The sequence below is a fragment of the Portunus trituberculatus genome, chromosome 38 (assembly GCF_017591435.1).
Source record: "Portunus trituberculatus isolate SZX2019 chromosome 38, ASM1759143v1, whole genome shotgun sequence".
NCBI lineage: Eukaryota > Metazoa > Arthropoda > Malacostraca > Decapoda > Portunidae > Portunus > Portunus trituberculatus.
In genome coordinates, this window is record NC_059292.1 from 24,721,543 (window position 1) to 24,737,274 (window position 15,732).

General features: G+C 37.1%; 1 protein-coding gene across 5 annotated transcripts in view; it reads left to right on the forward strand.

Annotated features, from left to right (window-relative positions):
• LOC123515129 overlaps positions 1–15,732 on the forward strand; it is a 65,744-nt gene that overhangs the window by 29,286 nt on the left and 20,726 nt on the right. For 4 of the 5 annotated variants that reach the window (XM_045273576.1, XM_045273574.1, XM_045273575.1 and 1 more), the window contains 10 exons: positions 1–86; positions 999–1,122; positions 1,896–2,063; positions 2,758–2,853; positions 4,567–4,715; positions 5,045–5,192; positions 5,749–5,933; positions 6,445–6,553; positions 7,263–8,236; positions 8,649–8,850. The exon at positions 1–86 is cut by the window's left edge and continues 123 nt beyond it. In XM_045273576.1, the coding sequence (XP_045129511.1) occupies positions 1–86; positions 999–1,122; positions 1,896–2,063; positions 2,758–2,853; positions 4,567–4,715; positions 5,045–5,192; positions 5,749–5,933; positions 6,445–6,553; positions 7,263–8,236; positions 8,649–8,850 (2,241 nt within the window). Of the gene's footprint in view, positions 87–998; positions 1,123–1,895; positions 2,064–2,757; positions 2,854–4,566; positions 4,716–5,044; positions 5,193–5,748; positions 5,934–6,444; positions 6,554–7,262; positions 8,237–8,648; positions 8,851–15,732 lie in introns of those variants that run through there. The other variant, XM_045273577.1, reaches the window with a different exon arrangement.

Sequence of the window (15,732 nt, forward strand, 5' to 3'; positions counted from 1 at the left end):
CCTCACTCACTCACATCAATGGTTCAGTATATTCACCTCAAGTCCCTGAGATTGTATACAAGACTCATGCTAATGCAATAAACAAGGTAAGATTTATGCAAGTTTGGCTTCTAGCTACAAATGAAAGAAATACATTAGGTGTGATTTACTTTTTTCCTAAATTTCTAATAATGATATTTGTATTTGTACATATATTTTTTTTATATATCATCTATTTCATTTGTTTATTCAGCAAGTTATTATATTATTATTATTATTATTATCATTATTATTTTTGTTAAATATATTCTTCTCTGTATGTTGAGAAAATGTATCTAATACAGTAAGCTCCTACACTTGGCGAATTAATTAGTCTGACAAAACTACCACCAAATGTGAATTTTACCAAGCACGAGTTTTTTATACCATATAAATTGCCTAAAAAATGCCTCAATCAGTCTTTGGTCATTGCCAAAGTCCCTCTTTTGACACCTAAAGTACCATCTTTCCTTCCTTTATCGTCTTGATAATTTTCTCCTTTTCACTCACACCGTATGATTTGTGATGCTTTCCTCGTCTGTACTCCTGTTTTTCCACCCATTTCCCTCGCCCACTTTCGTCCTTGCTGCCACCACCATTGTTCTTACCCACATCGGTACCACCTGTTGCGCTGGTAGAGGCCATGTTGGTGGTAACTTGCCAAAATTCGTTCCCACACTAGCAGAACAGAGGGTAGTACAAGCAAAATGGTTGAAGGGGACTCTCACACTGCGTTCTGATAGGTTTAGAGAGAGGTCCGACGTCACCGGGGAGCTGTGTGGTTTGCCGTGTGGCTGCCAGGGGACCGCCAAGTTTGAATTCAAATTGCCAAGCGTGCACTCAGTGGTCCGTGGCCACCCTACCGTCAAAGGTGAATTTCGCCAAGCTGAGATTCGCCAAGTGTGGGGGCTTACTGTAGTGTGAATATGTGGTTCCCTGTCTGATGTAGAAAACTGATAATGAAAGAGTATTGTTTTCAGCTGAAGCTCCAAGGATTGTATTGTGAAGGAAAGCTAAACCTTTTGAGTCTTGTGCAGTATTCCAACCTGGCTCTCACTTCTCTTCTAGATACCTTCCACAACACCCACAGCCATACTCATACAGGTAGGTTTGCCAAGTGTATGTTATTCATATTATTCTCATGTTGGATTATTTTCACTATAGTATTGTCTTACCATGTGAGATTTTCATTCACACTCACATGGAGTAAGATTTTCTTGATGCAAACTTGAAATTTGAAGTTTTTCGAGTATTAAAATAACGACAAAGTTACTTCAGTCATGGAAGTCACTACTGTATACAATAGACAGTAGATATGAATTTGCTTATTTTGGCTGTACTAATTCTTGATTGTTTATGGTTGTTCATCTTATGATAATGAACATATGTGTAATGTTTCATGAAACAGAAGTACAACAATATTCTTCAAAGATTTGTACTGAATAAAAGATATATTTTACAACTCTTCAGCTTGAAATTTGCATGTACTTAATTCAAACTAGGCAAGTGTGGACTTTTATTGCCTTTCATTCATTTAATTATCATTTTCTGAAATATCAAAAGTTACTTGCTCTATTTCTCTTTTGTAGTTAGTTTCCCAGAATTGGATTTCAAATTGTAAGTATTCATCACCTATATGAAAATGATAGAGGAGATACTAATTATCATGTGTATCTGTAGTATTTGGGCGTTTGTCTTTATAACAGAACTTAGTAAAACAACCTAAAAAAACCTGAGTATGATGAAATTCATGATACAGTTTAAGTACATATAACAAGTATACTCATATACTCAGCTGATATGACATCGATCATTCTTATTTGTGTTCCACTACTTAATTATAAAAGTTAAATGCAACTTTTGCCTTTTTTTTCCAGAATCACTTGATAAAATAAGAGCTCAGTCAGGGCAAGTGACAAGCCTTGATGAAACTATGAACCACCTCACTGACAATCTCAATACACTGCTGCCTTCATTCAACCAGTCCTTTTCATCCAGTTTTCTCAGTACATCAAGCTTGCTTACTTTTGAAAAGACTGCATTAGGTTAGTATGGTTTGCTTTGTTTTTTAGATTTTATTTTATAATGTTAGTATGGGTTGAAGTGCACAGTTGTTGAAAAGACTTCCTGATGTTTGGTGCTCTGTTGCCAGAATACTCGTATTCAACATAACATTTTAAGATTATCTTAGTAACTGGTTCCTTTACTAAATGCATTCAACTTTTCTCTCCCTCTTTATCTACCAAGAGTGATGTGACAATTTAGGATTAATTTACCTGTATATTCTTTCAATCTGTTCATTCAATCATGTTACTATGTAAGGGATCATAAATGTTTGGAAATGTAAGAATTCTCTCTCTCTCTCTCTCTCTCTCTCTCTCTCTCTCTCTCTCTCTCTCTCTCTCTCTCTCTCTCTCTCTCTCTCTCTCTCTCTCTCTCTCAAAAATTAACTGTTGTCTTAAACATTACATTATATAGAAAAGTTGTTGAGTCCTTAGAAAAATACTGTAATTATGTTCAAGTCCACAGCTACATAACCTATTACGTGACTAGCATTTAAAGAAAGAGACAAAAAGTATAACACAAAGACAATTCCTTATTGTACTCTGATTTCTATGTGATATACTAGTTTTTAGTATAGTACATCTGCTATATAATGTAGAGTTAGGGAAAGTTAATTTTGAAGTATATAGAATTTTTTTCTTTTCCTATTATATTAACAATGTTTTATACCAACAGGAAAACCACAACTCTGCCCCCCAACACCACCTTTCACTTTACTGAACAAACCTATGCCCATGAATACAACCCATGTTCCACTCCGGCTCACTCCAAGTAAGGCTCCTCAAACACTAGTCAGATTCAGTGTCTGCCCTTGGTATAGGAAAATTGAGAATGATAAATAGTACTTTTTACTGTAATGATTTTTGATGTTTAGGATCCTGAAAAAAATGTATTTGTCTGTGGCCTTTAACCTCTTCAGCACAGGGATGTACACATGTACGTTTTTTCTCGCTCCGTACACAGTACAGAGACGTATACGCATACGTCCTTTTCCATTGCAATCTTTATGGCTGAAGTAACAACATGTTTTAGCATGCTGGGTGGCTAGTTTATGGTCTGTGGATACTGTATTGTGCTCTGGGGGTTTCTCAAGCTCCGCCCACAATCCTGGGACCCAATGACATGCTGAGTTGTCAATGACGTCGGGCAACGTCACACGCCACTTACCAGAGTTTGCCTGCCCACGTGAAGCTTTTTGCCATTTTTTTGACATTGAAATTATAGATAAGCTTTGTGATTGGATGAGCAAGAGTGCTGCTGAGTATTTTACTGTGACAAAAAAATGCAAGGTGAATGGACTGTTATGGAGGCCTGTGAATAGTAATGACATGTATGTGTTTGTGAGTTTGTTGATGGTTATGGGGGTAAATAAAATGCCCCGTATGTACATGTACAAGGCAAAAGACTTCATGGTGGGTGGCCATAAGATTTTTTGCAAGGGGAAAATGACTCGTTCAAGATTTCTGTGCCTTTTCAAGTTCCTAAGGTTTGCCAGCCCTGACAAGGTGAAGAACAGCCCCAAATCCAGAGTAAAGCCTTTTCTCAACCTACTGCAGCAACGAAGCCAGACTTTGCTCATTCCAGGCAAAGACATTGCTGTAGACGAAGCATTGCTGCTGTGGAAGGGCAGACTTGGATTCAAGCAATTTATCAAGACAAAACGTTCACGTTTTGGGATCAAAGTGTTCGTTCTGTGCCCCTCAGCTACAAATTGGATTGGCTACTCATGAAATTTTGAAGTTTATTATGGGAAGGACTCTTGTTTCTCCCTACCTGACAGTGCTTCCACGGACTTATCCATGTCAGAACAAGTGGTAGTGCACCTTTTGGGTGACCTGCTGGACAAGGGGCGATATGTGACAGACAACTGGTACACAATTTTGCGGCTTGGTAGCTACCTGCTCACCAGAGACATCTTACTCACTGGGGTTGTGCATGCCGATAGAGGACTATCCAAGATGCTCAAGAATGGACATAAACATTGTTGTTTATTATGTTGTAATGTTCATTATGTTTAGTATATTTATCATGGAGAAAACATTCATATTAATATGTTTTCTGTATTCATACTCAGATTATATGAAAGAAAATGACAATGGGAGCAAATTATGTAAATGTGTTTGTGGTGCAAACATAGTGGGGGAGGGCAGAGGTGGGCGGGAGCATGAGCTGTATGCTGCTGCAGAAGGAGTTTTTCCGGGCTGTGCTGAAGGGGTTAAACGGAAAATATTGAATTAATATATTCTGAAGAAGTGAAGATCTTAAGAGGATTTCCATGGAGAACCTGGATATTTATTGTGTCTTTTAATGTTTAAATCAACCCCACACCATTCTCTCTCTCTCTCTCTCTCTCTCTCTCTCTCTCTCTCTCTCTCTCTCTCTCTCTCTCTCTCTCTCTCTCTCTCTCTCTCTCTCTCTCTCTCTCTCTATGCTTGCATGCATACAGACAAATTGTTTTATTTAATACTGTTTTTGTTATAAAAGGTGTGCAACAACCTCCACCAAGACAAGTCAAGGATGGCTTCAATTTAACTCCAAGGAAGCTCCTGTGTGACATGGGGATGATCTATGCTAGCAGGAAGTCCCCCAAGGCAAATGTCATGTATTCTGCCAGCACTCATAAGGAAGACTCTGTATGTAGTATTTCAGTGTTTTATTCTTTATTTGTTTTTTTTTCTCTCTCTCTCTCTCTCTCTCTCTCTCTCTCTCTCTCTCTCTCTCTCTCTCTCTCTCTCTCTCTCTCTCTCTCTCTCTCTCTCTCTCTCTCTCTCTCATTTTTTGCTGTATATCTATAAAAAGTAGAAATTATACTTTAGATACTTATAATTTTCTCCCTTTCATTTCTTAATTTATGGATAATCCTTCTGCCTTGTTCCTTGAAAGGAAGATTTGTAGATTGATACTGCTTACAAGAATAACAAGATCTACTAATGATTTTCAGTAACATGTATTTGAACTCTAGATCATGGTGATTGAAAGCATTAAAGAAGACACCTCAGAGCAAGGCCTGAGCATGGAAATGCTAATCCCTGATTTACGGGGCCAGTATCAACAGAAGAAAGAGCTAACTCTGCTTTCAAATGATCCAAGAACTTACCAGAAGCAAAGAGGTAAGACTTTTATTATAACTTACTTTTTTTTTTTTTTTTTTTCTAATGTGTCAATGACCCTACTAATTTGAAGATGTAAAATTATTTTGGTGTTAGATATTATAGTAGTATTTTATGACTGCTAATTTACAATGTTAGGGTATTATGGTATAGAAAGTGATAGATTAACAGTCACTGAATACATTGTAAAAAAAAAATTTAAGAATTCTTATAAATTGTTTTGTAGTTTTGAGGTCAGCCCATAGATCTATGTACAGGTCAAGCAGTCTTGTAGATTGATAGTAAGGAGCTAAATTCTTGGTTAATAACTAGAAGACTGCCTTGTTAGGAGTGCATTATTTTTTTCTTTTAAGGAGCTAAATTCCTGGGTAGTAACTAGAAGATTGCCTGGTCAGGAGGAGTGCAATAATTTTATTGCACATAGAAATATCCAGATATGTACATATTTGAATTCTAAAGCCTCTTTTTGAGAGATTGCTGTAGTGTGTGGTCTGAGGAATTACAATTGTCAAAATGTATGCATATACTAATAGTATAATGTAATGTTTTCTTTTAGGTATTGGTCATTCATTCTCCAAGAGATGTACTGAAAAATATGTTGAAAAAAAAGTCAAAGCACCCATAAAATTACTGTCTGAAACAATTCAAGATATGAAGAATTTAGGTACACCAGAAGAGACACAAGATATGAAATGCAGCATGGATCCAGTTGAATCTCATGATGATTCATTAATTGATAGGGTATGTAATATAGATATTTTTTTCTAATAATTAGTATATTTTTATCAAACTTTTATTATCAAAGTATTTATGAAAACCTTATAGAGTACTATACAAAACTGCTTTCTGGAATAAAGGAGATAAAAGGTGTTATTATTATTATTATTATTATTATTATTATTATTATTATTATTATTATTATTATTATTATTATTATTATTATTATTATTATTATTATTATTATTATTATTATTATTATTGTTGTTGTTTTTACTATTATTATTATTATTATTATTTTTATCATTATTATTATTATTATTATTATTATTATTATTATTATTATTATTATTATTATAATAGAGTATTATGAATTTTGTGAATCTGTAGATATGATATATATTACATGATTAGCTTTATTCATAGGTGTGAAAATTAGAGTCACAGACATGGTTCAGTTATGCCCATTATTTGCAATGTGTGACTGACTGAATTCTGATATACCAGAAACATCAGAAGTAATTTTGTTCCACAGTTGGCAAATGGTATTGCTGAAGAACTATCTAAGTGTGATGGCAGTAGAAGCAAAGAAGTACTCAATTCATGGAATGAAACAGGGTGTAAAGATTCTCCTCTGAAATCAGGTATTTTTTTGTTCATCGACAGATTTTCATGTTAACTTCTGAGCAAATTTCCAAATCATCTTTGGATTTGTCCTTTTGTTTTCACTTCATACTTAATTTTTTCATCTGTGTATGTGCTTCATGATTGTTGATATCTTTCAACTTTATGTTCTTCAGTCTTCTTATCTATGTCAAGAACTTCTTGTTCATTGGTAGTTCTTTATAGTAATTTTTCCTTAATGTAGACTTGCATTTGGATTTTCTCACAGGTACGCATTTTGGATATCTTTTCAAACTTGGATGTGAATTTTATTTCCACTTTTGCTTCAATGTCACCTTCCTATCAGTGCTTGCCAGTCAGTATTCAGTTTCTATCTCATCATGCCATAATCTTGTGTTTCATACAAATATTCTTTTTTGATAATGGACTTTTCCTTTGCTACAATGGCAATGTATGTCTAGTCACTTTGCTTAATGTGACTCATTTTAAACACCATCAATTACTGTATCTCCTTTCTGCTGATTATAATTAAGTCTGTAGTACTCCATTTACTCTCCCCTCAAAATCTTGTTAAATATTTTACATTTATTAATAACAGTATTCCACCAAAAATTGGCTCTTCATCAATTTAAAAGCTTACTTCCTGTAATGCTGTTACTTGTGGTGTCATTAGTTTCCAACAAATGTAATTAGTGATACTCATTAATTCTGTTGTTTTCTTTGTTTCAGCATCTACAGAAATCTCAAAAAATTCTGATGCCTTATCAGATGCTATACAGGATATGAATATTATAAAGAAATTTGAAAAATTGGACATAAGTAAAGAATGTCCACCAAATACAGTTTTTCAATTAAATTGCAGGCAAGCTGATGTCCAATTCCAGATAAAAAACCATGATTATTTACCCCTAAGTACACCAAACAAACAAAATGGCCCACTTTCAGAACACCAAGGCCATCTTGCTGATGTAACTTTAATCCCCAAAATTTTGCAGGATAATAAGTCTTTAGAAAGGAACACAAGCAATTCTCTAAAAAGTCTTTGCACTAGCCATGAGATGGTAGCTGGAGGTTCACCATTTAGTGATCAAAGATCTTGTGTAACATCAGAAGAGAGGAATGGATCAGTCCTCAGATTGGAAAGGAGGTGGCAAGATTCAACACCAAATCTTCAAGAGAGACTCCATTTTGTAACTCAGACACCTGTCAAAGATAATTGGTCCCCTGTTAGAACCAAAATACCTTCTAGATTTGATGGCTTGGATGTATCTCCACAAAGTAATTGTTTTGTTTCAAGCATACCTAGTGATATTTCTTGTGAAAACAGAAATCTAGGTGAACTCAGGTACCATTCCAAAGCAAAGTTAGATTTTTTGCTTAAATTGCAGAACTCTTCACATAAATATAATACTTTATTGTCCCAGGAAAATCCTCGAGTAACTACATCAAAACCAAGCTTTATGTCTTATGTTGAAAATCTTAGAAATTCACAGAAAACTATTTCATCAGAAGAGAAACATAAAGCAGAAGGAAATAATAGCCAAAATGTATTATGTAATAGCAATACTGAATATAAAGTCCCAGATACATATTCCAATGGCTGGCCTGAAACTGTGAGCAAGGAGTACTATGATAACTTTTCCAGAATGCAGACTTTACTGGATCTTGATGAAGATACTATCATTGACATCAATAGTTCCAAGGTAAGAATTTGTTGTGTAGCTGATGGCTTTCAAGTTTACTTAAAAGTCAAGTTAACATAATAATTATAGTTGTTAATCTTGAGAAATGTTTTGCATATTTGTCTAACAGAAGATTAATCAAATGTGTGTTACATGTTTAACAAAGGATTTGATACTCCAGGTAAAAAAACAAAACTTTGGTTCTCTATATTTAGTGAGTAATAACAATATAGAGATAAGTCAATGAGCATGACTGCCTATATAATTGATGTTACTTAGGAAGTAATAATCTTTAAGAGCAATTATTAGGGAATAATTATTTTGATGCTTAGATCTGACATGAAAAATTATTCAGTGATGTAAGTTGTCCTTTTTTTTTTTTTTTTTTTTTTTTTTCTCTCTCTCTCTCTCTCTCTCTCTCTTTTTTTTTTAGCATGTCAAAGACTGGCTAGAACAAGATGAAGTATTTGTCAGTGCAGAGGATGCTGGCCAGCAATTTGAGGCTGAAAGAAGACAATCATTATCCCTCTTACCTGAGGCTTCTGTGTTTGATACTGTCACAGACTCCATCCTTAGTGGAGAAATGGATGTGGCACTGCTTACTGACAAGAATGTCAATAAACAGATACGAAGAGGTAAGAGAGCTAAATTACAAACATTTTTCTAAGTGACAGAAATCTGCATATGGTAAATCCTGCACACATCATTTACGTTCTTAATCCTATTGTCCCCTAATGGAAAGTGTACCACCTGTGTACCACCTTACTGTACTCCTGGAGCTCAGGCATAGCACAGTCGACCACATACTTTTGTAACAAGGCCTGACACGGTATGTTGGTTTACATGTGCCTCTTTATTAATCTTTTGCCTATCTCACACCTACTATGATGTTTAGACACAGTAGATACAGTGTACTTCCTTCACCTTTACTTGATATATCCACCAGTGAACCCTTACCAGATATGAGACCAAGTTTTTTTTGCAAGAGGGGAAGCTGGCCAAGGGCAATAAAGGATTAAAAAAAAAAAGACCCACTTCGAATGCCAGTTACCTTAAAGATTAAAATACAATTAACCAAATGTCAAGGACAAATGTCTTTAAACTTCCCTCTTAAAAGAATTCAAGTCATAGGAAGATGGAAATACAGAAGCAGGCAGGGAGTTCCAGAGTTTACCAGTGAAAGGTATGAATGATTGAGAGTACTGTTTAACTCTTGCATTAGAGAATTGGACAGAATAGGGATGAGAGGAAGAAGAAAGCCTTGTGCAGCAAAGCAGCAGGAGGAGAGGAGGCATGCAGTTAGCAAGATCAGTAGAGCAGTTAGCATGAAAATAGCGATAAAAGATAGTAAGAGATGCAACATTTTGGTGGTGAGATAGAGACTGAAGACAGTCAGTCAGAGGAGAAGAGTCGATGAGATGAAAAGCTTTTGATTCCACCCTATCAAACAAAACTGTGTGAGTGGAAATGCCCCCAAACATGTGAAGAGTACTCCATTAAAGAATGGATAAGGCTCTTGTACAGAGTTAACAGTTGGAAGGGCGAGAAAAACTAGTCATGATGCCTGAGAACATTCAACTTCATAGAAGCTGTTTTAGCAAGAAAAGAGATGTGATATTTCCAGTTTAGATTATGAGTAAAGGACAGGCTGAGGATATTCAGTGTAGAAAAGGAAGACTGTTGATTGTCAATGAAGAAGAGGAGATAGTTGTCTGGAAGGTTGTGTTGAGTTTATAGATGGAGGAATTGATTTTTTAGGTATTGAACACTACTAAGTTTTCTCTGCCTCTATCAGAAGTCAGGCTTTCTGTGGTGTCCCTGCGTGATCTGTTGACTTCTTGAAGGATTCGTCATTTCTGAAAGGATGTGGAAAGATGTAGGGTGGTATCATCTGCGTAGGAGTGGATAGGGCAAGAAGTTTGGTTAAGAAGATCATTAATGAATAACAGAAAGAGAGTGTATGACAGTACAGAACCCTGAGGAACACTACTGTTAATAGATTTTGGAGAACAGTGGCCTTCTACCATGGCTGCAATAGAACGGTTGGAAAGGAAACTTGAGGTAAAGTTCCAGAGAGAAGGTAGAAACCATAGGAGGGCAGTTTTGATATCAAAACTTTATCACAAGCTTTTGATATGTCTAATGTGAAAGCAAAAGTTTCACTGAAATCTCTAAAAGAAGATGACCAAGACTCAGTAGGGAATGCCAGATCACCAGTAGAGCGACCTTGAAGGAAGCCATACTGGTGATCAGATAGAAGTTTATGAAGTGACAGATGTTTCAGAATCTTCCTATTGAGGATAGATTAGAAAACTTTAGACAAGCAAGAGATTAAAGCTATAGGGTTGCAGTTTGAGCGATTAGAATGGTCACCCTTTTTAGTAACAGGCTGAATGTAGGCAAACTTCCAGCACATAGGAAAGGTAGAAGTCGATAGGTATAGTTGAAGGAGTTTGGCCTGGCGGTGCAATCACAGAAGTACAGTTTTTGAGAACAATAGGAGGGTCCCCACCAGGTCCATAAGCCCTCCGAAAGTTTACGGCAGCAAGGGTATGGAAAAACATCATTACGAAGAATTTTAATTGAAGGCATAAAATAGTCAGAGGGAGGAAGAGAGGGAGGGAGAAGCCCAGAATCATCCAAAGTGGAGCTGTTGGCAAAGGTTTGAGAGAAGACTTCAGCTTTAGAGACAGATAAAATGGCAGTGGTGCCATCAGAATGAAAGGATGAAATAAAGGAGGGAAAGATGAAAAAGTAAAGTTATTGGAGATGATTTTGGCCAGATGTCAGAAATCTTGAGGAGAGTTGGAGTTTGAAATATTTTGCATTTTATGAAAGAGTATTTGGCTCTCACTATTGTTGCTTTCCACATATCTTTGTCACATAATTGTTCTTGGATGCTACATAGTCATTCCTCTCATTCAGTCATCTATCCTAAGTATGATCTTCCTCTCAATCTTTCACCACATACACCTGTTGTTTTCTTTACTTATTTGTTCTTTATTCCCTCCACATGCCCAAACTATCTTAACTTAACACACACCAAGCCGACTCTTTCAAATCAGTAATTTTCTTCCTGTTTAGAATCACACACACACACACACACACACACACACACACACACACACACACACACACACACACACACACACACACACACACACACACACACACACACACACGGCCCGGTAGCTCAGTGGTTAGAGCACTGGCTTCACAAGCCAGAGGACTGGGGTTCGATTCCCCGACCGGGTGGAGATATTTGGGTGTGTCTCCTTTCACGTGTAGCCCCTGTTAACCTAGCAATGAGTAGGTATGGGATGTAAATCGAGGAGTTGTGACCTTGTTGTCCCGGTGTGTGGTGTGTGCCTGGTCTCAGACTTATCCCAAGATCGGAAATAATGAGCTCTGAGCTCGTTCCGTAGGGTAACGTCTGGCTGTCTCGTCAGAGACTGCAGCAGATCAAACAGTGAAAAAACAGTGAATTACACACACACACACACACACACACACACACACACACACACACACACACACACACACACACACACACACACACACACACACCAGGAAAGGGATATGCAATTGAAATACAATAAATTTATGGATTTGTATAACTCTGCTGTGAAAAAGTTTGTGCCATATTACAGAAAGAGGACTTCAAATAATAAACAGTGGTTTAATAGAAATTGTGAAGAAGCAAAAAGAACAAAGAAAAGGCATAGAAGAAACTTAAGAAAAACAGTGATGTATTATCAAGAGAAGTTTACAAAACAGCAAGGAATAGATATGTTGAAGTAAGGAGAACAGCACAGAAGGAATATGAACAGAGAGTGGTGGAAAACTGTGATAGTGACCCAAAAATGTTTTACAAATTCATAAATGGAAAACTAAATATAAGGGAGGCAATAGAAAAGGTAAAAATGGGAAGAAGTATATGAGGATGCTGGAGATATAGCTGAAATTTTGAACGACAACTTTTGCAAAGTGTTTACAAAGGAGGAGCATTTTATGGGAGGAAGGCCTACGGAAATAAAGCAAATGCAGGACATCATGGTTACTAAGGAAGATGTAAGGAAAATTATAAGCAATCTGGATATTAATAAATCAATGGGGCCTGATGGCATATCTGGGAGGTTGCTAAATGAATGTAAGGATCAATTGTTGAACCCCGTATTTGATATTGTGGAAACCTCCATACGAACAGGATTAGTCCCGAAAGAGTGGAAAAGAGCTGACATTGTGCCTATATATAAGAATGGTAGTAGAATGGAACCGCTAAATTATAGACCAGTATCGTTGACTAGTATATTGTGCAAGGTATGTGAAGAAGTAATTAAAGCTAAGTGGAGTGAGTATCTAGAAAGTGAAAACATTCTGAGTGAAAGACAGTTTGGTTTCAGAAAAGGAAGATCGTGTATCCAATTTATTATGTTTTTATTCAAGAGTGACTGACATACTACAACATAGAGAGGGATGGGTGGATGCTATCTACCTGGACTTGAGAAAGGCCTTTGATAAAGTACCACACAATAGACTGATGTGGAAACTAAAGAAGATTGGAGGAGTAAATGATAAACTAGCAAAATGGATGGAAAATTACTTAATGGGAAGAGAAATGAGAACAGTGGTGAGAGGAAGGAAGTCCGAGTGGAAGAAGGTAACCAGTGGAGTTCCACAAGGGTCAGTGCTTGGTCCCATCATGTTTTTGATTTATGTTAATGATATGCCAGTAGGAATTGACAGTTACATGAACATGTTTGCGGACGATACTAAAATTATGAGGAGAGTAAAGAATGTGGAAGATTGTAACAAGTTACAGGAAGATCTTGATAAAATATATGAGTGGAGTAAGGAGTGGCAGATGGAATTTAATATAGACAAGACCCATGTTATGAAAATGGGAAGTAGATACAGACCAAACTGGGATTACAGGCTGGGTGATGAGAAAATTAAAGAGACCAATGAGGAGAAAGACTTAGGAGTAACTGCAAAACACTTTGTCACCGGAGAAACACATTAACAAGATTTTTTGGAAAACATATAACATGCTTCAAAATATTGGCCTTGCATTCCACTACCTAGATGAAGGAATGATGAAGAAGATATTATGTACCTTAATAAGACCCCAGTTAGAATATGCAGCTTGTGTCTGGTCACGACATATGAAGAAAAATGTGAAGAAGGTAGAAAGGGTACAGAGGCTGGCAACAAGGATGGTACCAGGACTCAGGGAGTTAGACTATGAGGAAAGACTGAGGAAGCTGGGGCTGACCACATTAGAAGAGAGAAGAACAAGAGGAGACATGATAACTATGTATAAATTGGTGAACAAGATTGACATACTGGACAGAGAGTTGATAAAGGTGACCACAAGTAATCATCTCCGAGGACATGGAAAAAGCTAATAAAGACATCTGTCTAAATGACGTGAGAAAATACAGTTTCCCGCATCGTAGCATTGATAAGTGGAATAAACTGAGCAGTGATGTCGTTGATGCGGTGTGTGTCAATCAGATGAAAGAGAGATATGACAGGAATGGACAAGGAGACAGGACACAGAGAGCTTAGCTCGGGCCCTGTAATACACAAATAGGTAAATACACACACACACACACACACACACACACACACACACACACACACACACACACACACACACACACACACACACACACACACACACACACACACACACACACACACACACACACACATTGATAAATGTAAAGACCAACCAAGGCTTTTTTACAGACATGTGAACAACAACATCAAAAAGAGAAAGTATTGAAAGTTTAGAAGTAAATGGAGTATACAGTGAAGATCCCAGGGAAATGGCAGAGGCTATGAATGGATGCTTTCGGAAGGTATTCACAAAGGAGACTGCTTTTGACAAACCACTGGTAATGGAACAGAAAGGGATTATGAAGGAGTTTCAAGTAACGGTGGAGGAGATCAAGAACATGATGGGGAGTTTAGAAGTGAGAAAAGCTGTGGGACCTGATGGGGTATCAGGATGGATTTTAAGAGAATGCAGGAGCAATTGGCAGAAAAAGTTTGTGAAGTAATTGATGCCTCATTAAGGGAAGGCGTAGTGCCCCAAGACTGGAAAAGAGCTAACATTGTCCCAATCTATAAATCAGGTAACAAGAGAGACCCATTGAACTATAGACCAGTGTCACTTACAAGTGTGGTAGCTAAGATGTGTGAGAGGGTGGTGAAGACTAGATGGACAGACTTCTTGGAGAAAATGACATACTTTGTGAGTGTCAATTTGGTTTTAGAAAAGGCGTTCATGCACGACAAACCTGATATGTTACTATTCGAGGGTGATAGATGTAATACAGGAAAGAGATGGTTGGGCTGATGGAATATATCTGGATTTAAAAAGGCCTTTGATAAGGTACCACACCAGAGACTGATCTGGAAACTTGAAATGGTAGGAGGAGTGCATGGCAGTTTACTAAAATGGATGGAAGACTTTTGGTAGGAAGAGAAATGAGAACAATAATTAAGGACAGACCATCAGAATGGGGATTGGTGGAGAGTGGAGTTCCACAGGGATCAGTGTTGGCACCAGTAATGTTCGCAGTCTACATAAATGACATGGTGGATGGGGTGTCCAGTGACCTATTTGCAGACGATGCAAAATTGTTAAAAAAGTGAGATGTGACAAAGATTGCGAACTACTCCAGGAAGACTTGGACAGAATATGGAAATGGAGCTGTACATGGCAAATGGAGTTCAACACGACAAAATGCAAGAAAATAGAGTTTGGCAAGAGTGAAAGAAGAATCAGGAGTATGTACAAGATAGGAAATGAAGACATAAAACCAGTCATGAAGAAAAAGACCTTGGGGTGACAATTACCAATGACCTATCGCCAGAGAGACATATAAACAAAATAATTGGAGAAGTATTGAACTTATTGAGGAACATAAGAGTGGCGTTCAGATATCTAGATGAAGAAATGATGAAGAAAATAATTACTGCAATGATAAGACCGAGGCTTGAATATGCAACAATACAGTGGGCTCGAACTTAAAGAAACACATAAGGAAACTAGAGAAAGTACAGAGGGCTGCAACAAAATGGTGCCTGACTTAAGAGATTTGACTTATGAAGACAGACTGAAAAGAATGCAACTTCCAACCCTGGAAAACAGAAGAGAAAGGGGAGACCTGATAGCAATATACAGAGTGATGATTGGCATGGAAAAATGGATAGGGAAGATCTGTGTATGTGGAATGGAAGAATGTCGAGAGGGCATGGGAAAACTAAAATGGCCACTTATAGGAGAGATGTGAAAAATATAGCTTCCTCATAGAAGGGTGGAAGCATGGAATAGTTTAGACGTGGAAGTGGTCAACGCAAGGAATATTCATGATTTTAAGAAAAAGCTGGACATTAATAGATATGGAGACGGGACAACACGAGCATAGCTCTTTTCCGTATGTTACAATTAGGTAAATACACACACACACACACACACACACACACACACACACACACACACA